The following is a 23,596-nucleotide window of genomic DNA, read 5'->3' on the forward strand; positions in this document are numbered from 1 at the left end:
AATCTAGAATACAAATACTTAATTGGAGGAGGGTCAATTTCAGTGGGTTGACAATGGACCTGGCCCAGGTAAATTGGAATTAAAGATTGGCAGGCAAAAATGTAATTGAACAATGGGCTGCCTTTGAAGAGGAGCTGGTTCGGGTACAGTCAAGATACATTCCCATGAGGGGGAAAAGTAGGGAAAACAAAGCCAGAGCTCCCTGGATGATGAAAGAGGTAGAAAGTAAGATGAAGCAGAAAAAGGGGTCATATCACAGATGTCAGGTTGAGAGTACAAGTGAGAACCAAGTTGAATATAAAAAGTTCAGAGGGGAAGTGAGAAAGGAAATAAGAGGGGCAAAGATAGATTATGAGAATAGACTGGCGGCTAACATAAAAGGAATCCAAAAGTCTTCTATAGGCATATCTATATATATAAATCGGTACATCTGTCTGTCTGTCATTCTGTCATTCTGTCTGTCATTCTGTCTGTCATCGCGTGTGCGTCTGGCGGGCTATGCGCTTGAAAGTTACAGGGCGTACCTACGCTTCCGCTTCCGAGACGGTTTTAAGCGTATTTACGTTTCGGCCGGGCTAAAATCGCGCCCGCGGTATCCCAAAAACCTTCAACGTTCCGCTCATTAGCATCTCATTATCCGCTCATTAGCGACAGAGTGACCTCGAGGTCGACCAATCGTACGGCGGCTTGCTGCCGCGTGCGGCCGGGCCCTCCTACGGTCGAGTGACGGGACGATTGACCAATCCTACGCTTTGGTGACCTGACGGTCGACCAATCGGTGCGTGTGTGGGCGGGCCTTATCGTTCTGAACCGAGGTGAGTAGCCGCCATCTTGCTTCCATTCTTTTTCCTGCTTTCTGCGTCTTTCTTTTCAAATATACATTTCCAGCAAAATAAAATTCAATTTATTAAATTCTTTTAAAATAAATCACTCATTTGTAAATATTTTATCTAACCTGAACATTATTGTTCCTACCTTTGCCCGTTTTTTTCTTAGGCCTGAAAGCCTGGGCCTTTCTTGCCCAGCCAGGCCCGAGCTAGGTAACTGGGCTGCTGCTAAGCTACTCACCACCCCCCCCCTGCCGTGTCACGTTACCCAGGGCAACGGCGTCAGCCACGAGGGTCAGGGTGCGCGCGCAGCAGGAGCAGGTGAGACGCGGCGTCTCTGTTCCGTGCTCGGCGGGGGGGGAGCGGGGCTCGGCCGCCGGCCGTCTCTCAGAGCCGCAATCGGGCTCGGCCGGGGGGGGGGGGCGGGGCTCGGCTGCCGGCCGTCTCTCAGAGCCGCAATCGGGCTCAGCCGGGGGGGGGCGGGGCTCGGAGAGCGGGGCTCTCGGCCTGGGCCCCCCCACCCCTTCCGCCCCCCACTTCCCCCCCGCCCCGTCCCCCCCTTCCCCTTCCCGCCCCCCTTCCCCCCCACCGCCCCCCCTTCCCCCCCACCGCCCCCCCTTCCCCCTTCCCCCCTGCCCCCTTCCCCTTCCCGCCCCCCCCACTTCCCCCCGCCCCCCCTTCTCCCCCCCGCCCCTGCCCCCCCTTCTCCCCCTCCCTTCCCCCCTCCCTTTCCCCCCTCCCTTCCCCCCTGCCCCTTTCCCCCCCTCCCTTTCCCCCCCTCCCTTCCCTTCCCCCCCTCCCTTCCCCCCCGCCCCTTCCTTTCCCCCCCGCCCTCCCTTCCCCCCCCGCTCTCTTCCCCCCACCCGCTCTCTCTCTTCCCCCCAGTCGCTCTCTCTCTTCCCCCCAGTCGCTCTCTCTCTACCCCCCAGTCGCTCTCTCTCGTCCCCCCCCAGTCGCGCTCTCTCTCTCTCTTCTCCCCCCCCCCCCAGTCGCTCTCTCTCTCTCTCTTCCAACAACAACATGCCCTCGAAAAAGCCTCGGCACTGCCGGGCACTTCAGCTAGTCTATATATATAAATCGGTACATCTGTCTGTCTGTCTGTCATTCTGTCATTCTGTCATTCTGTCTGTCATCGCCTGTGCGTCTGGCGGGCTATGCGCTCGAAAGTTACAGGGCGTACCTACGCGCGCGTTACCTCCAAAGAAAGCTTACGCTTCCGAGACGATTTTAAGCGTATTTACGTTTCGGCCGGGCTAAAATCGCGCCCGCGGTATCCCAAAAACCTTCAACATTCCGCTCATTAGCATCTCATTATCCGCTCATTAGCGACAGAGTGACCTTGAGGTCGACCAATCATACGGCGGCTTGCTGCCGCGTGCGGCCGGGCCAATCGGTGCGTGTGTGGGCGGGCCTTATCGTTCTGAACCGAGGTGAGTCGCCGCCATCTTGATTCCAAACTTTTCCTTTCTTTTTCCCGCTTTCTGCGTCTTTAAAAAAAACGTTGCTTTTAAAACACATACTGTTTCTTAAAAAAATGATTTAGAAACGAATTAACTTATCTAATCTCATTAATTTTCCTACCTTTCCCCGTTTTTCCAGGTAGGCCTCGAAGCCTCGGCTTCTCCTCCGCACCCACGCCCGAGCTAGGCACCTCCCGGCCCCACTCGAAGGCTGCAGGGGCCGGCCTCAGCCCAGCGCCACTACCTTACTAAAGGGTGCGCGCGCAGCAGGAGCTGAGACGCGGCGTCTCTCTCTGGCTCGGCCGGGGGCGGGGCTTGCTGAGCGTCAACGGTTACCCTGGCAACCGGGCCCGCCGGCCGTCTCGCACAGCCGCAATCGGCGGTCTTCACCTCGGGGGGGCCGCGACCCTCGGGAGGGGGGGGGCCGCGACCCTCGGGGGGGGGCCCGCGACCCACAGGGGGGCCGCGACCCTCGGGGGGGGGCGCGTCCCACGGGGGGCCGCGACCCTCGCCGGGGGGCGCGACCCTCGGGGGGGCCGCGACCCTCGCGGGGGGGGCGCGACCCTCGGGGGGGCCGCGACCCTCGGGGGGGCCCCCCGCCCCTCCCCTCCCTCCCCCCCTCCCCTCCCCCTCCCCGCCCCCCTTCCCCCCCTTCCCCCCGCCCTCCCCCTCCCTTCCCCCGCCCTCCCTTCCCCCCTTCCCCCCGCCCTCCCCCTCCCTTCCCCCGCCCTCCCTTCCCCCCCTTCCCCCCCTCCCTTCCCCTCCCCTCCCTCCCCTCCCCTCCCTCCCTCCCCTCCCCTCCCTCCCCTCCCCCTCCCCCGCCCCTCCCCTCCCCCTCCCCTCCCCCTCCCCCTCCCCCTCTTCCCCCCAGTCGCTCTCTCTCTTCTCCCCAGTCGCTCTCTCTCTCTCTTCCAACAAGAACATGCCCTCAAAAAAGCCTCGGCACCGCCGGGCACTTCAGCTAGTAAATAATAAACGGGTAGTAAGAGGAGAGGTGGGGCTGACTAGGGACCAAAAAGGAGACCTATGCATGGAGGCAGAGGGCATGGCTGAGGTATTAAATGAATACTTTGCATCTGTCTTTACCAAGGAAGAAGATGCTGCCAAAGCCATAGTGAAAGAGGAAGTAGTTGAGATACTGGATGGGATAAAAATTGTTAAAGAGGAGGTACTAGAAAGGCTGGCTGTACTTAAAGTAGATAAGTCACCAGGACCAGATGGGATGCATCCTAGGATGCTGTGGGAGGTAAGGGTGGAAATTGCAGAGGTACTGGCAATCCTCTTTAGATATGGAGGTGGTGCCAGAGGACTGGAGAATTGCAAATTTTACACCCTTGTTCAAAAAAGAGTGTAAGGATAAACCCAGCAACTACAGGTCAGTCAGTTTAACCTCAGTAGTGGGGAAGCTTTTAGAAATGGTAATTCAGGAAAAAAGTTAACAGTCACTTGGACAAGTGTGGATTAATTAAGGAAAGCCAGCATGGATTTGTTAAAGGCAAATCATGTTTAACTAACTTGATTGAGTTTTTTGATGAAATAACAGAGAGGGTGAATGAGGGCAATGCGTTTGATGTGGTGTACATGGACTTCAAAAAGGCGTTTGATTAAGTGCCACATAATAGGCTTGCCAGCAAAGTTGAAGCCCATGGAATAAAAGGGACAGTGGCACATGGATATGAAATTGGCTAAGTGACAGGAAACAGAGAGTAGTGGTGAACGGTTGTTTTTCCCGTGGTGTTCCCCAGGGGTCGGTACTAGGACCACTGCTTTTCTTGATATATATTAATGACTTGGACTTGGGTGTACAGGGCACAATTTCAAAAGTTGCAGGTGACACAAATCTTGGAAGTATAGTGAACAGTGAGGAGGATAGTGATAGACTTCAAGAGGACATAGACAGGTTGGTGGAATGGGCGGACATGTGGCAGATGAAATTTAATGCAGAAAAGGGCAAAGTGATACACTTTGGTAGGAAGAACGAGGAGAGACAATATAAACTAATGGGTACAATTCTAAAGGGGGTGCATGAACAGAGAGACCTGGGGGTATATGTGTGCAAATCATTGAAGGTGGCAGGGCAGGTTGAGAAAGCAGTAAAAAAAAAGCATATGGGATCCTGGGCTTCATAAATAGAGGCATAGAATACAAAAGCAAGGAAGTTATGATGTACCTTTGTAAAACACAGGTTCGGCCTCAATTGGAGTATTGTGTCCAATTCTGGGCACCGCACTTTAGGAAGGATGTGAAGGCCTTAGAGAGGGTGCAGAAAAGATTTACAAGAATGGTTCCAGGGATGAGGGACTTCAGTTACGTGGATAGACTAGAGACGCTGGGGTTGTTCTCCTTAAAGCAGAGAAGGTTGAGAGGAGATCTGATAGAGGTGTTCAATATCATGAGGGGGCTAGACAGAGTAGATAGAGAGAAAATGTTCCCATTGGCAGAAGGGTCGAGAACCAGAGGACACAGATTGAAGGTGATTGGCAGGAGATCCAAAGGCGACATGAGGAAAAACTTTTTTACGCAGCGAGTGGTTAGGATCTGGAATGCACTGCCTGAAAGGGTGGAGGAGGCAGATTCAATCATGGCTTTCAAAAGGGAATTGGATAAGTACCTGAAGGAAAAACATTTGCAGGGCTACAGGGAAAGGGCAAGGGAGTGGAACTAGCTGAAGTGCTCTTGTATGATTCTATGCAGTGCCTGAGTACACTTTTGCCAATATTGTCCTCTGCACTACTACAACTACCATGGATGCAAATCTGCTGATTTCTTACTCTGCACAGTCAGAAATAAACTGTCTGGACAAAGTGGTAGTAAAATATTTCTTAGACTATAAGTTTGAAATATATGTGTTTATCGTAGTGCTTCCCTCTGATGACAGTATATGATTTGTGTCTCTTCAAATCTATTCTAGTGCTTTTTCTTGGTGTTGCTCCAGTGAGAGAAATAAGTGAGCTCACAAGCTGCTATTTGCCTATAGGAGCCCTTTGAGATTAAGGTGGCCCTCTATCTACTTGTGCTGGTCTTGAGATAGTGCTTAAACTGGTATAACAACAACACCAACTTGTATATATATAGCCCCTTTAACGTAGTAAAACATCCCAAGGCACTTCACAAGAGCGTTATAAAACAAAATTTGACACCGAGCCACCTAAGGAGATATTACAGCAGATGACCAAAAGCTTGGTCAAAGAGGTAGGTTTTAAGGAGCATCTTAAAGAAGGAAAGAGATGTAGAGAGGCAGAGAGGTTTAGGGAGGGAATTCCAGAGCTTAGGGCCTTGGCATCTGAAGGCACGGCCACCAATGATTAAAATCAGGGATGCTCAAGAGGCCAGAATTAGAGGAGCGCAGAAATCTTGGTTCCTGCATGTCTGCTGCTGTGGCTGTCTGGTCCTGCCCACTTTCTGGCAAATGTACTGTCAGTTGAGGTGGGGCGAGATGGTCTGACTGTGGTTGCGGCCGTGACTCAATTAGTAGCACTCTCGCCTCTGCATCAGAAGGTTTTGGGTTCAAGTCCCACTCCAGAGGCTGATACACCAGTGCAGTACTGAGGGAGTGCTGCACTGTTGGAGGTGTCATTTTTTGGATGAGATGTTAAACCGAGACCCCCATCTGCTCCCTCAGGTGAACATAAAAGATCCCATGGCACTATTTTGAAGAAGGGCAAGGGAGTTATCCCCGGTGTCCTGGCCAATATTAATCCCTCAACCAACATCACTAAAAAACAGATTATCTGGTCATTATCACATTGCTGTTTGTGGGGGCTTGCTGTGCGCAAATTGGCTGCAGCGTTTCCTACATTACAACAGTGACTACACTTCAAAAAAGTACTTCAATGGCTGTAAAGGGCTTTGGGACTTCCTGAGGTTGTGAAAAGCTCTACATAAATGCAAGTCTTTGTTTCTTTTTGGTGCTACCTGAAAGACAGCAGCCTTATTTGTGACTAATTCAGCCGTTCCCCTGCTACTGCGCACTCCCTCCATATGCTGAATGATCTTTGTAGGACCTGACCTCTGGGCAGCAATGAGCAATGAAGCCCTGTGCAAAGGTGCTCTCCATTTGTCCCTCCCCAGCATCCGGACATGAAGTACTCCATAGCACAGATGAGTGTTCATGAGAGATACTCTCACTGAGCAAAAGACTTTTGTTACTATGGACTGAGCTGCAGAATCCCTGAGATGCTACATGCTGCGGGTAGTTAATGTGTTACAGGTTGAGAGAAAACATTTTGGGGCATGCATACTTTACTTAAAAAATTAGATCGTTTTACTTTGGTACAGATTTGGATGCCTGAAAACGTTTTATGAATCTGCTTCCATGTGTGCTGCATGGTGCTGTTGGCATCCACAACGGCCACCATCTCCTCCAGGCACTGCTCTCCTGTGGGAGGGTGCCCTGGACTGCTGGACAGAGCAACCCTTCTTTGGTGCACTTCTTGCAACAGTAGCTACAGTTCTACTTCCGAAAACCATACAATTTTCATCTGACGCATTTTCATCGCTACTCAGTCTGTACCTCTTTTAATTCTGCAGCAAGCAAGAATCATGCTGCCGTCCTTTAAATTCTAGTACTTGCACAGAATATCCCACCCCTCCAAATTTACGAGCTCCCAGCGGTAGGCTCAATTCACTCTGCATTGTTAAAAAGCTGCAAACTGGAAATTGGGGCTCACTGCTACGTGTCCAACTGTAGCTTGCACTTTGAACCAACCTCAGCACCTCCATCACCATCAGGAAAGGCAGTGACTAATTATGAGGTGTCACTTTCTTGGAGCTCTTCTGACCCTCACCCACGTGGCCATTATTCAAATGTGTGTCTGGACAGTGAGTATCATGGTACTATCCAGTCTGTAAAGTTGGGGCTATTTATGGAGTCATTTTGTTCTTGGTCAGTTATGGCCAAAGATTTGTGTCTGGTCATCCTAATTTTTCCTTTAAAAAACTTCTGTCATGGTCATTTGATTCTAAGTTGATACAAATTATTTTAACTTTGGTTGAGCCACATTTGGAATATTGTTTGGAGTTCTTGGCATCCTATCTTCAAGAGGGCATTGGTTTATTACAACTTATTAAGAACATAAGATAAAGTCAAGGATGAGAAAACACCAATCAGCCCATCTAGCCTGGCCCTCTAATACGCCATACCAGGTAAGGACGGCAGATTTCCTTCCCTAAAGGACATTAGTGAACCAAATGGGTTTTTACAACAATCTGGTAGTTTCATGGTCACCATTACTGATACTAACTTTTTATTCCAGATTTATTTTTAATTGAATTTCCCGTGGTGGGATTTGTACTCATGTAGCTGGATCATTAGTCCAGGCCTCTGGATTACTAGACTAGTAAAGAAGTGTAAACATAGGGGTGATCTGATCGAAGTTTATAAGATGATGAAGGGAATAGATTGTGTTCCAGTTGACAGTTTGTTCCAATTAAATAGGTTAGGGAAGACTAGGGGTCACAATTTTAAGTTGTATAAGGCCAGATCTAGGTTAGATGTCAGGAGGAGATTCTTTCCCAGAGAATGGTGGACCTCTGGAATAGGTTTCTGGTTCATGCAGTGAACATCAATTTGCTGAATTCCTTCAAGAGAGAGCTGGACCTGTTTCTGGCTGGGGCGGAGATCACCTTTTACAGAAGGTAGGTACGGCGGGGAATTCGGGGCCAGAGTGATCTCCTGGACTAGTTTTGATCACTTAGATGGTAGAGGAATTTCCCAGATTTTTTCCCCCAAATTGGCCTGGGTTTTTATCTGTTTTTTGGGTGGGGTGTGGAGTATTTATTGCGATACGCAAGGTATCACAATTGTGTGGGGCAGGCTGCTTGGACCAGAGAGTCATTTCCTGTCTGTCATTGTATGTAAATGCTCCTCAAAATATACTGGACAGCAACTAGCCTCGGTTAAATAGTGGTGATACCGATGTGTGGATATTCTGGAGTTTTGCTTTGAAGTTTAGGAAAAAATATGCAGAACTTTCCCTTAGAAGATTAACTAAGTAGAGTAGAGTTCTGATCAGGTAGATTATAAATGGAAGGACTATGCTTATGGGCTGAATGTCCTTTTCTCAGTCCATGCTGTGTTTACATTCTTAAGCTCATACAACACTATGAATAGTCTGACTGTTCAAAAACATTTCATATGATTCCAGATACAGCCAAGCCTTCTGCACCAATGAGTCTTACCTATTCCTTGGTATTTTGCTGCCAGAACATCTGCACCAACCATAATCCCAACGCCCAGCAAACAAATTAAAACGGCCACAAAATGGATGGCTTTGTATCTTGAATGTAAGATAAACCATGATAGGAACATCACCACAGGAATGACAAAGCAATCTAGGAGCTGAAAGTGCACAACAAACACATGTTAACAAGTAATTCATTTATATTTACCTACTATACAGAGAGTGTGTTTTAATCCATTTACCATTTGTTCTTTCTAGTACCTACTGAGTTCATTGGAATTTTTTGCATTAAAATTAAATTTGAACCAATGGCAGGAATTATTGCTTGTACACATTGGTACCAGGAAATACAAGATTTCTCCATTTTGTTTCATAGTCTAAATCACTTGAAATTCAATTAATAGTACAGGAATTAAAGATTCTTTATTCTCTATTTCAGGCTAGGCTTTTCCTGCTAGTGGAACATTTACCAGTTTTCCACCAGTTTTACCTGGTGGTAGTGTTGGCTAACTTAAGCCATTTTCCTAATGATGTGCCTCAATAAATCCGAGACTCAATGTTAGCGAAACAAAACAAGGCTTTTATTGACTTAAAAGGTAACACACAGAGGAGAATGTATCTTCCATCCAGAGGTCTGCCGTACTAGATGTGCTGCAGGCTGGGCCAGCTTACATAGGAGCCAGGTATGGGCGGAGCCCTACACACAGTACAATACAATGGAAATGAAACTGAAACCAACCACAGTCACAGGCAGAGAAATACTGATGAGTGATGAATGGAATATTTCATCACACCTAATAAGATTCATATGGGTGTTTTTGGCTTTTCACTGGTGTAAGGAGATGAGGGTATTGGGGCAGGCTCAAGACAATTACTGCCCATTCCTGCTGCCTGACTATTTTGGAAATAGAGGCAATATTTTACAAAGATCTCTGTTCCACGTAGCTAGTGTAATGGGACAGGACCTGGTCATCTATTTTTAGGCATGCTCATTTTTGACATCCTATCTGTATTTTTATCCGAAGCTCAAGACACCTCTTCACCTTGAGCCTCTACCCGGGGTTAAAATGTGCCAAATGACCAGTGGGCCAAATGGCCTGTTTCTGTGCTGTAGGCTCGATGTAAATACTGCTGCCAGAATATTTCAAGGTGTACAATAATGGCTTACTGCTCGAAGTCCAAAAAACTTGTGGCAGTAAACGTAACTATTGGTTTAATTTGTAAATGCACCACATGATAGGGTACTGGACCATGCAGAGGAGAAAGTCCCAAAGTCAATCCCTGCTCTGTAGTGAGTTAGCTGATCTCAGCCAGGGCAGCAGTGGCAACACTACAATTTCCCTCAGCATTCCCAAGTTAGAAAGGGAAAAAAATACACCAGGATTCCCACTCCTGATTGTTGTCCAATAATCCTTGTTGAAAAATACACATACGTAGGCATTGGGTGAGGACAAGATAGGGATTAGTTATGATGCTCTTCACCATTAAAAAGCCTACTGCTGTCCAGAGTCACACAAAAAGGATGTCCACTTGGGTGAAGTATCAGATGGCTGTTAAAATTCATGGAGCCATACTCGAGCATGATTCAGCTTTAGGGCAGAGGAGAGAAAATTGTGGGTAAGGGTTAATTGTTAACAAAAGCCTTAGCACCTGCACATAAGAAAATACAGGATATCACAACTGAAGTAATAAGGTTTATAAGGTTGAACACATACCTGAACACTTGTTAATGTTGTATACTGGTAAGCTTTGACTACCATGTAGTTTGCTTCAACATCAATTAATCCCAGCAGAAGATACTTCCACCATTTTGCCTTCAGTATTTGTACTAAATTGTCATTGCCTGGTTAAAAGTAAAATTAACTTAGCACTTCAATGTTGGTGCTATAATTACTTTAACATTATACTGTGCATTCTGCTGATTCTGAACATTTCAAACAGATTCTTCTTTTTGTTCACTACATACCCTGCCTGAAAACCAATATCCCCGTGTAAACCAGGAACAATAGAAGGTAGTTGATAAAACCCTGAAGCGTTGGAGTGTTCACAGCAAAATCATTTGCCAAATATTGACTGCTGATTGCAGTTCCACATAATAACATGGATAATCCTTGACCAAGAAGTAATATCTTTAGAAGGCTCCTAAAATAAATCAAGAATTCTGGTTAGTGCACAAACATTTGACCATTTTGGCGCTAGCCTGAAATGTGAGCATAAACGAGAAATACCTGACAATGAACCCCCAACAAGTATAAGGGATCCCACCAATTCAAAAGAAGGAATTAAATAAACTTAAGGAACACAATAGTTCCTCTGATTGGAATTTGGAAATTTCTCCAAATTGACAGCTGCTTGGCTTCTCTCAAGGGCAGGCTGTCTCACGTTTAAAAAAAAGCATCAAATGACTGGACTTCTCTTTATTTTGTACTTCTATATCTATATATATAAAGGAATCGATCTGTCTGTCTGTCTATCTGTCTGTCCTTCTGTCTGTCTGTCCTCACGTGTGCGTCTGTCTGGCTATGCGCTCGAAAGTTATAGAGCCTACCTACGCGCGCGTTACCTCCAAAGAAAGCTTACGGTTCTAGGACGGTCGTAAGCGTATTTACTTTTCGGTCGGACGAAAATTGTTCGCGCCTTATGCAAAAAACCTTCAAAATTAAACTCATTATCTGCTACTTAGCATTGATTGACTGACGTCAAGGTTCGACCAATCCTGTGCCGTCACGATTGACCAATCCTACAGTACGGTCCCCTGATGGTTGGCCAATCGGTGTGTGTGTGTGTGGGCGGGACTAATCGTTTTCATCTCAGGGATGTGGCAGCCATTGTTTCACTGCTTCCAGCTCAAACTACTTTGATCATCCAGCTTTGAAAAAGTTAGTATCTCTTTTAGAAATAACATAAGATTTACCAAAAACGTTTTATAAGTACTTTCACTTTCATCTTTCAAGGTATTAAAAGGTAGAAATGTTGCCCGGCAGCAGATTGAGAGAGGGAAACAGACAGGGCCCAAAAGCCTGGGACTCGATTTAAAATGTTGCCCGGCAGCAGATTCACAGAGGGACACAGAGAGGCCCCAAAGCCTGGGACTCCATTTAAACCGCCCAGCCCAAAACAGCCCTGGCAACGCCGGGCTCCCCCCAGCTAGTATATATATAAAAAGGATAGTGGTGTCTGTCTGTCTGTCTGTCTGTCCGGGCATCACTCAAAAGTTATAGAGCGTACCTACACATATGTTATATCAAAAGAAAGGTTATGATTAGGAGGGTGTCCTAGGCATATTTACTTTTTGGTCAGACAAAAATTGTTCAGACAGTAGACAAAAAACGTTCAAAATACCACTCATTAGCGGTTGGCCAATCATACGGGGGAAATCCGCTCATTAGCATTGAGTGACGTGAAGGTTGACCAATCCTATGGGGGGAGCGCGCTGCGTCACGGGGGCGTTTCATGGCATGTGTGGGCGGGGCCTAATCTTTCAAACTGCCGTTAATTCGGCCATCTTTACCTCAGCTTTTACTTTTATTCACATTTTGTGCTTAAAAACCTGAACTTTAATACAGGGAACTAAGGAAAAGAACAAATTAATTAAGTTTTAAATAGTTTTTAGGAACAGTTAGAAATGAACTGATCCATTTCAATGATGAAGGAACTCAGTTGTCTTCCAGGGAAGGTCTCCCCACCTTGTGGAGCTGGAGGCCCCAGCCGGGGACTCGGGCTTTCCCCCCCCTCGGCCTGGTCCTCGGCTCCGTTTGCGGCCGGGGACTCGGGCTTTCCCCCCCCTCGGCCCGGTCCCAGGCCTCGGCTCCGTTTGCGGCCGGGGACTTGGGCTTTCCCCCCCTCAGCCCGGTCCCGGGGCTCGGCTCCGTTTGCGCCCGCGGGCCGGGGACTCGGCCTTTCCCCCCCCCTCAGCCCAGTCCCGGGGCTCGGCTCCGTTTGCACCCGCGGGCCGGGGACTCGGCCTTTCCCCCCCCTTGGCCCGGTCCCGGGGCTCGGCTCCATTTGCGGCCGCGGGCCGGGGACTCGGGCTTTCCACCCCTCGGCCCGGTCCCGGGGCTCAGCTCCGTTTGCGGCCGCGGGCCGGGGACTCGGCCTTTCCCCCCCTCGGCCCGGTCCCAGGGCTCAGCTCAGTGGTCCGGGCCCTGAGGCGCTAGGGAGGGAGAGGGGAGGGAGGGAGAGGGGAGGGAGAGGGGAGGGGAGGGACAGAGAGGAAAGCAGGGAGAGACAGGGGAGGGAGAGAGAGAGGGGGAGGGATGGAGAGAGGCAGGGAGAGGAGAGGGGGGAGAGAGAGGGAGAAGGGGAGGGAGGGAGAGAGGGGGAGGAGAGAGAGCGTGGAGGGAGGGGGAGAGGGGAGAGACAGGGGCAGGGAGCGAGAGCGAGGGAGAGAGAGAGGGGCAGGGAGAGAGGGGAGGGAGGAGAGAGAGGGTGAGGGAGGGAAAGAGTGAGGGGGTGGGAGAGGGAGGGAGAGCTCGCCTTCTTCCTTCCTTCCTTCCTTCGCAGGGGTCCATCGGGCCAGGCCTGAGGCGTTCCTTCCCCCCTCTCTCTCCAGGCTAATCCCGAACTAAATCCAGCAGTCTCTCTCTCTCTCTTCCCCCCCGTCTCTCTCTTCTCCCCCCAGTCTCTCTCTCTCTCTCTCTCTCTTCCCCCCTGTCTCTCTCTTCTCCCCCCAGTCTCTCTCTCTCTCCCCCCCAGTCTCTCTCTCTCTCTCTTCCCCCCAGTCTCTCTCTCTCTCACTCCCCGTCTCTCTCTCTCTCTTCCCCCCAGTCTCTCTCTCTTCCCCTCAGTCTCTCTCTCTCTCTCTTCCCCAGTCTCTCTCTCTCTCTCTCTTCCCCCCAGTCTCTCTCTCTCTCTCTCTCCCAGTCTCTCTCTCTCTCTCTCCCCCGTCTCTCTCTCTCTCTCCCCTCCAGTCTCTCTCTCTCTCCCCCCCCAGTGTCTCTCTCTCTCTCTCTCCCCCCAGTCTCTCTCTCTCTCTCCCCCCCAGTCTCTCTCTCTCTCTTCCCCCAATCTCTCTCTCTCTCGCCCCCCAGTCTCTCTCTCTCTCTCCCCCCAGTCTCTCTCTCTCTCTCCCCCCCAGTGTCTCTCTCTCCATCTCTCCCCCCAGTCTCTCTCTCTCTCTCCCCCCAGTCTCTCTCTCTCTCTTCCCCCAGTCTCTCTCTCTCTCACCCCCCAGTGTCTCTCTCTCTCCCCCCCCAGTCTCTCTCTCTCTCTCCCCCCCCGTCTCTCTCTCTCTCTTCCCCCAGTCTCTCTCTCTTTTGCCCCCCAGTCTCTCTCTCTCTCCCCCCCAGTCTCTCTCTCTCTCCCCCCCAGTCTCGCTCTCCCCCCCAGTCTCTCTCTCTCCCTCAGTCTCTCTCTCTTTCCCCCCCAGTCTCTCTCTCTCTCTCTCTTCCCCCCAGTCGCTCTCTCCCCCCATCAGTCGCTCTCTCCCCCCCAGTCGCTCTCTCCCCCCCCATCTCTCTCTTCTCCCCCCAGCCTCTCTCTCGATCCCTGGGCCTCTCCCCCCCCCCCCCCAGTCTCTCTCTCTTTCCCTCTCTCTCTCTCTCTCCTTCCCACACAGACAGACAGACAGACAAACTCATTTATATATCTAAAAATTATTTCTACTTTTTTCATAACAACCTGCTCTCAAAAACCCTCGGCACCGCCGGGCACTCCAGCTAGTTTTCTTATAATTCAGTTGTGAATTGTTGGGTGTTTGATACTATGTGACATCTGGAGTGTGACAGACGGTCTCACAACTTTGATGTAAATAGATAGCTACCTATTTAATTAGGTGGATTGGACAGGGCAAAGAGTAGAAGAAGCAGGAAGCAGAAGGGTGTGAGCTGGAGGCCTGGACAAGGGGAAAGCCTCACTTACAACAATATAGAAAAAGTGATTTGGAAATTCCAAAAAAGGAATAAAACTGAAAAACAGTCAAAGAGATTAAAACCAGATTACAATAGGTGGAACTAACTGAGTTTGAATGAAAATGTTTACCTCTAAAAAAACATTACTGTGCTGTATTTGAATATCTATGCATTGGGATATATAAAATGAAGACAAGATCAAAGAGAGGAACAACCTCCCCCCTGCCCCCCAACTCCCAAAAGCAAATCTGCCTCCTGTCATTGGCTGAAACTTGGCAATTTTACTAAGGGCTCAATTTTAACAGCCCTGAGGAAGTGGGTTTGGAGGCGTGTCAGCTGCTAAAATCGGAAAAATGGCTTCAGACACCCAACCCGCCTCCATCCCGTCCCCACACGATTTTCGTGAGTGTCTGTTCAGCTGCTCCCAAACTGATCCGACTCCAACCAGTGGGACAGGGAGTTAAGGCAGTAAAGAGCCTGTTAACTGCCTTGATAATCCTATTTTGATGGAGGTTTCCCATTTTCGTGCCTCTGGCTCCTGTTTCCCGTCTTGTCAGAAACAGTCCTGCTGCAAGGAGACGAGTTGGTGGAGGACATGATCTGTCGTCATTATTGGTGCAGAACTTTAAAAGCACTCCTGTAACATGGCTGGCATTCAAATGCAAAAACTTTGTTGTTGGTGCTTTGAGATAAGATTTTGCAAATCTACTGACCTTGTGACTGGACAAGCTGACACACATCTGCTGTTTGAACTGATTGGGAATAATTTCAGGCCACTTTGAGTGTGCGCTTGCAAGCTTCTTGCCTCAACTGAAATCTATAACAATGGGATGGGAACCATTTACATCCTCTCATCCTGGTCATCAGATTCGGAGGAAGAGCAGCACGGCTTAGTGCTGCCAGATGAACAAGTGGCTCAGCACACAGCCTCCTTGGAGGAAGATGAAGAGGACGAGGAAGAGGACGAGGAAGAGGATGGGGAGTGACGCCTTGTGGGGCTGGATGTGGCCAATCCAGCAGCAGGCAACCACATTGCTGGCCACCAGGTAAGGGATGCACTCATCCATGCCAGATTCGCATAAGCTTACGCTTCAACCAGAGGTGGCTGGCACATGGTGATGAATATAAGTCTGACATTCTCAAAACCCCAGGCATCATCTGTCCAATAAACGGTGGTTTGCGCTCAGTGTCACCACCATCATTGTACATGGAAATCGCCCTGAGCCCTCACTCTTGAACTTCCATTTCCCAGAACACAGAGGCCACACTTTAGGTGATCTCAGCAGATCATTAAACCTTTTTCCACACTGAACCCATGTGCGTCTGCACACAGACCTCGAACTCACCTCCTCAGCAATTTGCAGCCAGGCTGCCTTGGTTTGCTGAGGAGGCCTCCTCCTTCTGTTTCCAGGGAAGAGGAGCTCCTGACGTCCTCTAACTCCCTCAACAAGAGCATGGAGACAGCCCTCATTGAACCTGGCTGCAGCCTTAGTTATTGAGGCTGCCGTTCCTGCAGCAGCCAGCACCGTTAAGAGAAAAAAGCATTAATATCACTAAGCCAATGATTGGAACACATCTGGCATCTTTTTCATTTCATAGTCAGATAATAAACTGATATATTAAAAAATCATAAATATCTTTCTGGAATAATATGACCAGCAATTTCATTCATTAAATTCTGTTCAGAACAGACGCTGTCAACTCCCCTTTCTATATAATACAGCACCAATCCATCCCATTGACGTTTTTCCAAAGGGGACATGGGCCCTTTAAATTTTCATCAGACGCGAGAAACTGACAGCCTCTAAGCAATTGCCTGGAGGGACCCGCACGTCAGCCGTAACGAGGCCAATCAAGCAAAAATAGTAACTGATGGGAGGCGGCAGCTGAGAGCAGGTTGGAAAGCCGGCGAGCAGCGGGCCTGCCCTCAACCCGCCTCCATTAGTAAAATCGAGCCCTAAGTGTCATACTGAATGAATGTGTTCAAATGAGAAGGGTCATAAAATATTTGCTTCTGTAATAAATCAGTCTGTACTTGCTTTTCTTGTTTTTCCTTTGAACTCAATGTTCTGCCCTCCTTCCCTGACGGCACTGACTTATGCTGGTGTACAGTTCCACAAGTTCTGGTGGTCATCCAGTAACTAGCTTAAATACACTTGAAGTGCCATAACCTACAAGGCTACGGACCAAGTGCTGGAAAGTGGGATTCGGGTGGATAGCTTAGATCAGTTAACTCCACACGGATCTCAGGTTCTCCCGGGGCTCAACATTACATTAAATATTTCCCCACTGAACCAACCAAGGAGCCTCCAAGTGGTTTTTATGTTTTCAAGTGCCTCTAATTATTGACGATATAGAAGATGTGGGCCTTTAATTAGTGAGAAAGCACCCAAACATGGGAAAATTATCCTGCATATTTCACCACAAAAATCACTGCGCAATTTACCAAAATTCTCTACCGATTTCCACTGGCACCAATTATAACTGGAATCTTTAAAGTAAGGTAATGGTATACTTTGAACTTTTACAGTTTACAGATACAAATCATTAAACGTGATAAATCATATGCTAAAGGTCTATTTTAGCCATTCATTTACTGGAATTTCATGGATTTTAGAGATAAAAAATAAAGACAAACATTGAACAATAAGTAGATTAGCAACTTCAAGAAAAATGACATCATTATTTTCTTCGTAGTTAAAAGATTTTAAAAGTTGTTTGCATAATGAACTAGTAGAATATGAAAAGCTTTAATTTAATCAACAACTGTTCAAAGTTCAATCCCGGTAATCAGATCAGAATGTAGTGATCCATTTAGTTGAATTATATGCTCAGATAATGAGAAAAAGTCCTCTATTATAAAAGTCAAAATGATGGCAATGGTAAATCAGGGTCTTAAAGCACTTTTATTGTATTCCAATGGCATTAACTCTCATGCCCAGGCCTCTGTTTTCTGAATGGGCCTACACAAGAATGGCGGCAAAGGACAATTAAAGATAGGAAACCAGTGTTTGTTTCCCACAGTCAGAATGCAGTGTAAAAGGGCCTTTATTGTTTGACAGAAGTTAATGATAATTTGTCTGTTAGCAGTGAAAATGAATTAAAAAATATAAGCTATCTTTTGACAGGTATATTCTCCAATTTTCAGTCATTCTCGCTCATAAGAAAAACAGGTAGGCCCTAACAGTTTTTTATTTGTTCCTGGGATCATGTGGGTGACACTGGCAATGCCAAATTTATTGCCCATATATTGCTTGCCCTAAGAAGATGGTGGTGGGTCTTCTCCTTGACCTGCTGCAGTCCTAGTGGCGATGATGCTCCCACAATGGTATTAGGTGAGGAATTTCAGGATTTTGACCTAGCGATGATGAAGGAACTGTGGTGTAGAAAAGTGTGTGATTTAGACAAGAACTTACAGGCCACGGTGCTAACATGACATTGCTGCTCTCCTTCTCAATAGTAGAGATCACAAGGCTGGGAGCTGCAGTTAAAGTAAGTTTGCTGAGTTGCTGCAGTGTAACCTGTAAATTGTACATACAGCAGCCACAGTGCACCTGTGATGGAGTGGCTGCGTGTTGATTTCGGTGACAAGGGTGCTAATCAAGCGGACTACTTGCTAGATGGGGTTGAGCTTCTTGTGTTGCTACAGCTGTACCCATCCAGCCAAGTGGTGAGTATCCCAACACACTCCTGACTTTATCCTTGTAGTTGGAGGAGAGGCTTTGAGGGGTCAGGAGGTGAGTCACTTACAGCAAAGTACTCTGTCCTGCTCTTGTAGCCACAATGTTGATATGGCTGTTACCTCACCTCGCTTCTGGCATTCAGCTCTTACTTCCTTGTCATTCAATGGCATTACCATCATTAAATCCCCCACTATCAACATCCTGGGGGGTCACCATTGAGCAGAAACTTAACTAGGCCAGCCACATAAATACTGTGGCTGTAGGTCAGATGCTGGGTATTCTGCAGCGAATGTCTCACCTCCTGACTCCCCAAAGCCTTTCCACCACCTACAAGGCACAAGTCAGGAGTGTGATAGAATACTCTTCACTTGCCTAGATTTGTGCAGCTCCAATAGGCAAGAAGGTCGACACCATGCAGGACAAGCAGTCCACTTGATTGGCACCCCATCCACCACCTTAAACATTCACTCCCTCCACCACCGACCCAACATGGCTGCAGTATGTACTATCTACAAGATGCACTACAGCAACTCGCCAAGGCTTCTTCGACAGCACCTCCCAAACCCACGACCTCTTCCACCTAGAAGGACACGGACAGCAGGCACATGGGAACACCACCACCTCCAGGTTCCCCTCCAAGACACACACCATCCTGACTTGGAAATATATCGCCATTTCTTCATCGTCACTGGGTCAAAATCCTGGAACTCCCTACGTAACTGTGGGAGTACCTTCACCACACGGACTGCAGCGGTTCAAGAAGGCAACTCACCACCACCTTCTCAAGGGCAATTAGTGATGGGCAATAAATGCTGGCCTTGCCAGCGATGTCCATATTCGTGAATTAATAAAAAAAGTCCCAACTCTTGATAACTAAGATGCATAATACTGGGAATTAGTCTAAAATGAATAAATTTTTAAAAAATGTCTGGATCAAGATTGTGAAAAGGTCTGGAACAAGTGATTCTAGTGGAACCCAAATTGAGCATCAACAAACAGGTTTTTGGTGAGCGGTGTCACTTGATGGTACTGCTAATTGTTTCTTCTTAACTTTGCTGATGCTAATAGGGTGAAAATTGGCCTGGTTAGACTTGTCCTTTTTATGGATTGGACATAACTGGACAATTTTCCATATTGTTGGGTAAAGGGCAGTGTAATAGTTGCAGTGGAATAGCTTGGCTAGGAGGCCAGCTAGTTCTGATGTGCAGGTCTTCAGCACTACAGCCAGTATGTTTTCAGGGCTCATAGCCTTTGCTATGTTCAGTGCAGCTTATTATCATGTGCAGTGAAATAAATTGGTTGGATATTGGCAACTATGATGGTGGGGAGCTTGGCAAAAGACAAGTAGGATTATCCACTTGCCACTTTTAGCTAAAGACAGCTGCAAAAATTTCAGCCTTGTCTCTTCCTGTGCTTTCCCATGGTTGAGATTGAGAATGTTCATAGCTAGTTACCTAATTGTCTACCACCATTCTCAATGGTTGGTGATAGGGCTACAGAGCTTTGCTCTGATCCGTTACTCACAGAACTGCTTAGCTCTGTCTATAACCTGCTGCTTTTGGTATCTAGCATGCAGACAGAAAAATTCCAGGCTAAACAGCCAAAATATAATTATTTTCCCACTATTCATAGTAATAGATGCAGATCACTTTTGTCTGAAACTCTGAAACTACCTCATGCTTGAAAGACCGATTGATTCTGCATTATTGTTCTGGCAACTGAAGAATGTGATATTGAAAAGTTAATGTTCAATTTCCACTGACTTACCATGTCAAACGTTCTCTTGCTTTGGTTTTTGCTGCCAAATTGGAGAAAAAGTTCTTGGTTTTGCTGCGTCTCTGCGTTATTTCTTCACTGCTCTCCATTGCTCAACGTGAAGTACACAGGAAATCAAAGAGGAGATCAAAAACGAAAGGACACAGGAAGCTGACCCGGCTCATTCCTTAACACGTACTGATTTCTGAGAGCTGACTGAATGATTAACCCTCTTAATGAACAATGAAATAAGATAATGTGTGAGTTCCCCCATTCGGCGAACTTCTTGTGAAAGATGAAAAGAGGAATGACTAAGCATGCTGACTAGTAGCGGGGAGAAATATCAGACATCATTGCAGCAATAGTTTCAATAATAAGGCACTTGAATTGTGGTGATGCCCATTCATGCTTCTTGATTAGATTTTTAAACAAAAAAAACAATCATTTTACCAGGGATTTCCTAACTAAGTCAACCGATACACATTTGTTGCACTTTACGTTAATGTTTCCTTTTAATTTGATATAAATGTTAGAAAATTAAATCGTTGCTGTAAAATTCAATGAATAAGTCACACCGTCATGCAGGTTTTATGACCTGCAAATGTGGGGATGCAATTTATAAGTAATATCTTTTGGAGGGTTAGCTGACACAAAAGTCATATGTTGCATGCAGGTTTTATGGTAGTTTGTCAAACACACAGGGCAGTTTCACAATGTTACGCATAGGTAAGCTGATTACTTGGTTTAATGTTTGCCAGAAGGCACATGATATGCTGTAAAAATGTAATACTGTGTAGCTGGAAGCCATTGTCCCAAAAGCAATATATATTGGCCCGTATTTTCCAATCGGAGGCTTCCTGCGTGCGGAGGCCTCCTATCTGGAAAAAATCTACGCCCTTACCTGAGGGCTCCCGAGGTCCAGACATCTCTGCTCCTGGGCCTCTCCACGACGAAATGCGCAGGGCCCAGGTATCCCGGGGCGCATGCGATTCACAAGCATCCCTGGGATCACGTGGGCCATGGGGAACCAATGAAAGAAGGGAATCTCCCCTCATACTTTTGACAGGTCTAAGCTGTCAAAAGTATGAATGGAGATCACTCCAAAAACGCATCGAAACATTAAATAAATGTTTTTTAAAAATCTTGTTTTTAAAATTAGTTAAAATTACATTAAATTAAATATTTTAAACAAAAATTTAGCTTTTGAAAAAAAATTGAAGTTTTTTACAGGGCTAAAAATAAACTTACCTTTTTTATAAGTATTTTTTAATTATAAATGAGTGCAAAAATTTTTTTTAAACATTTTTAAACTCTTATGCTGGTAAAAACAGGCCTTACGCTGCTTTTACCAGGCATAAGATTTTTAAGGGATTTCAGCGGGCGGAGGTTATGCAGAAAGTGGAACTCTCCACCCGCAGAGGCCCTTCTCCAGGGCAGGCGTGCGATCTGTCAATGACAGATCGGAAATGCCGGTTTTCAGCGCATACGCTTCGCATGCCTGAAACCAGCACTTGCGAGGTCCCTACGGGTGTGTACACAGCTCATATGCACCTGTAGGGATCGGAAAATACGGGCCATTATAGATACGGATAAAAACTAGAACCTTATGTAACTTTAGTACCAAATACTCTGTATGAGAACCTTAACGAATGCTAATAGGGATGAAAACCTGGATGGGCAGAGAATAGTTTGTATATTAAATAAATACGTCGCTGAAGTAACTACTAGAAAAGACTTTAGCAACATGCCTAACTGTGACAAAAGAAATCCACCACAACTAAGAATTTTGACATCCATGAGGCGAAGATTCTCAAAACAGATTATCCCTAGGGACAGATCCTATCTATCCCAGTGTATTAGGAGAGATAAGGGATGAAATTTGTAAAGGGCTAATAATCAACATCAGAAAGCCAATTAATGTTGGGGAGGTACCACCAGAATAGAAATAAGGTAAGGTAGTACCCACATACAAGAGGGACAGATTTAATCCAGGCTATTACATACTGCCAGTCAATTCCTGGTAAAACAATGAAATTGCTCATCAGGAGCAAACCTCTATGGGAATAATCTAATAAATACAATGCAAGTTAGCTTTAGTGTGTAAAGATCCTGCCCAACACTTTTCCTTGATTTTATTTTTTGAGAACGTGATATCCCAAGTGGACAATACAAAAATTGTATAATTGTTTAAAAGCTGCTCAGTCTTTCCTTCCCAAAGGTCCATCTGTATTTTCAAATCTAGTCAGGCTAGTCCCTCTTATCCGATTCATCAGCTTGTCAACTCTTTTTTCTCTTCATATTTAAATACATTGGAGGGAATTTGCTGCTACGGCATGCTTGGTGACGATTGCTATAAGTAAGACCGTTGTGCATCCCGATTCTTGCTTTTCCCTTCTATCTGCCACTAAAAACCATTTTGGGGGGAAAATTGGCCCACGCCCCCTTTAGGGCGATAACTTCACGCCCCAAAAAAGTTAGCGCCCCCGCGCCTGAAATTGAATGGTAATGCAACAAGCAGGAGGTGGGGCGCTACTGGAAGCACTCCCCCGCCCTCTTGGGGCGCTCCCATTGAATATCGCGGCACTACATGCAGCTGGGCCACGTGCACTGGCACATAGTGCCGCGGTACTGCGGGCCTCCCTCCCCTGATTAAAGGGCAGGGGCTTAGCGCAATGCACACTGGGGCCCTGCTGGACCACCGGGGAGGCAAAGGAGGAGATTGCAGGGGCTCTGACACAAATTTTCAGAACCTCTCTGGCCACAGGGGATGTACCAGAGGACTGGAGAACAGCTAACGTAGTACCATTATTCAAGAAGGGAAGCAGGGATAAACCAGGGAATTACAGGCCAGTGAGCCTAACATCTGTGGTAGGGAAATTATTGGAAAAAATTCTGAGGGACAAAATTAGTCTCCACTTGGAGAGGCAAGGATTAATCGGGGATAGTCAGCATGGCTTTGTCAAGGGTAAATCATGTCTGACAAATCTGATTGAATTTTTCGAGGGGGTGACTAGGGGGGTGGATGAGGGAAATGCTGTGGATGTGGTTTACATGGACTTCAGTAAAGCTTTTGACAAAGTCCCGCATAGGAGACTGGTCAAGAAGGTAAGAGCCCATGGGATCCAGGGTGCCTTGGCGTGTTGGATCCTAAACTGGCTGAGTGGCAGGAGGCAGAGGGTGATGGTCGAAGGTTGCTTTTGTGACTGGAAGCCTGTGTCCAGTGGGGTACCTCAGGGATCGGTGCTGGGTCCCTTGTTGTTTGCGATCTACATAAATGATTTGGATGAGAATGTAAAAGGTATGATCAGTAAGTTCGCAGACGACACGAAAATTGGTGGGGTGGTAAATTGCGAGGAGGAAAGCCTCAGGCTACAGGACGATATAAACGGGTTGGTCAGATGGGCGGAAAAGTGGCAAATGGAATTTAACCCTGAAAAGTGCGAGGTGATGCATTTTGGACGGACAAATAAGGCAAGGGAATACACAATGAGTGGTAGGACCCTAGGAAGTACAGAGGGTCAGAGGGACCTTGGTGTACATGTACATAGATCCCTGAAGGCAGCGGAACAGGTAGATAAGGTGTTTTAAAAAGGCATATGGGATACTTGCCTTCATTAGCCGAGGCATAGAATATAAGAGCAGGGAGGTTATGATGGAGCTGTACAAAACGCTGGTGAGGCCACAGCTGGAGTACTGTGTGCAGTTCTGGTCGCCTCACTATAGGAAGGATGTGATTGCTTTGGAGAGGGTGCAGAGAAGATTCACCAGGATGTTACCTGGGATGGAGCGCCTCAGCTATGAAGAGAGGCTGGACAGGCTGGGGTTGTTTTCCTTGGAGCA

General features: G+C 47.2%; 1 protein-coding gene across 2 annotated transcripts in view; it reads right to left on the reverse strand.

The window, feature by feature from the left end:
- LOC147111821 (queuine/queuosine transporter SLC35F2-like) overlaps positions 1 to 19,918 on the reverse strand; it is a 91,410-nt gene extending 71,492 nt beyond the window's left edge. For both annotated transcript variants that reach the window (XM_085999090.1, XM_085999089.1), the window contains exons 1-4: positions 19,769 to 19,918; positions 10,436 to 10,611; positions 10,185 to 10,312; positions 8,468 to 8,627 (exon numbers count right to left, since the gene is read on the reverse strand). In XM_085999090.1, the coding sequence (XP_085855216.1) occupies positions 8,468 to 8,627; positions 10,185 to 10,312; positions 10,436 to 10,611; positions 19,769 to 19,866 (562 nt within the window). In that variant the 5' untranslated portion in view covers positions 19,867 to 19,918. The remainder of the gene's footprint in view (positions 1 to 8,467; positions 8,628 to 10,184; positions 10,313 to 10,435; positions 10,612 to 19,768) is intronic.
- Between the last annotated feature and the right edge of the window lie 3,678 nt (positions 19,919 to 23,596).

The sequence above is a fragment of the Somniosus microcephalus genome, chromosome 10, assembly GCF_052327205.1.
Source record: "Somniosus microcephalus isolate GS21.2 chromosome 10, FLI_Smic_1.0, whole genome shotgun sequence".
Classification (NCBI taxonomy): domain Eukaryota; kingdom Metazoa; phylum Chordata; class Chondrichthyes; order Squaliformes; family Somniosidae; genus Somniosus; species Somniosus microcephalus.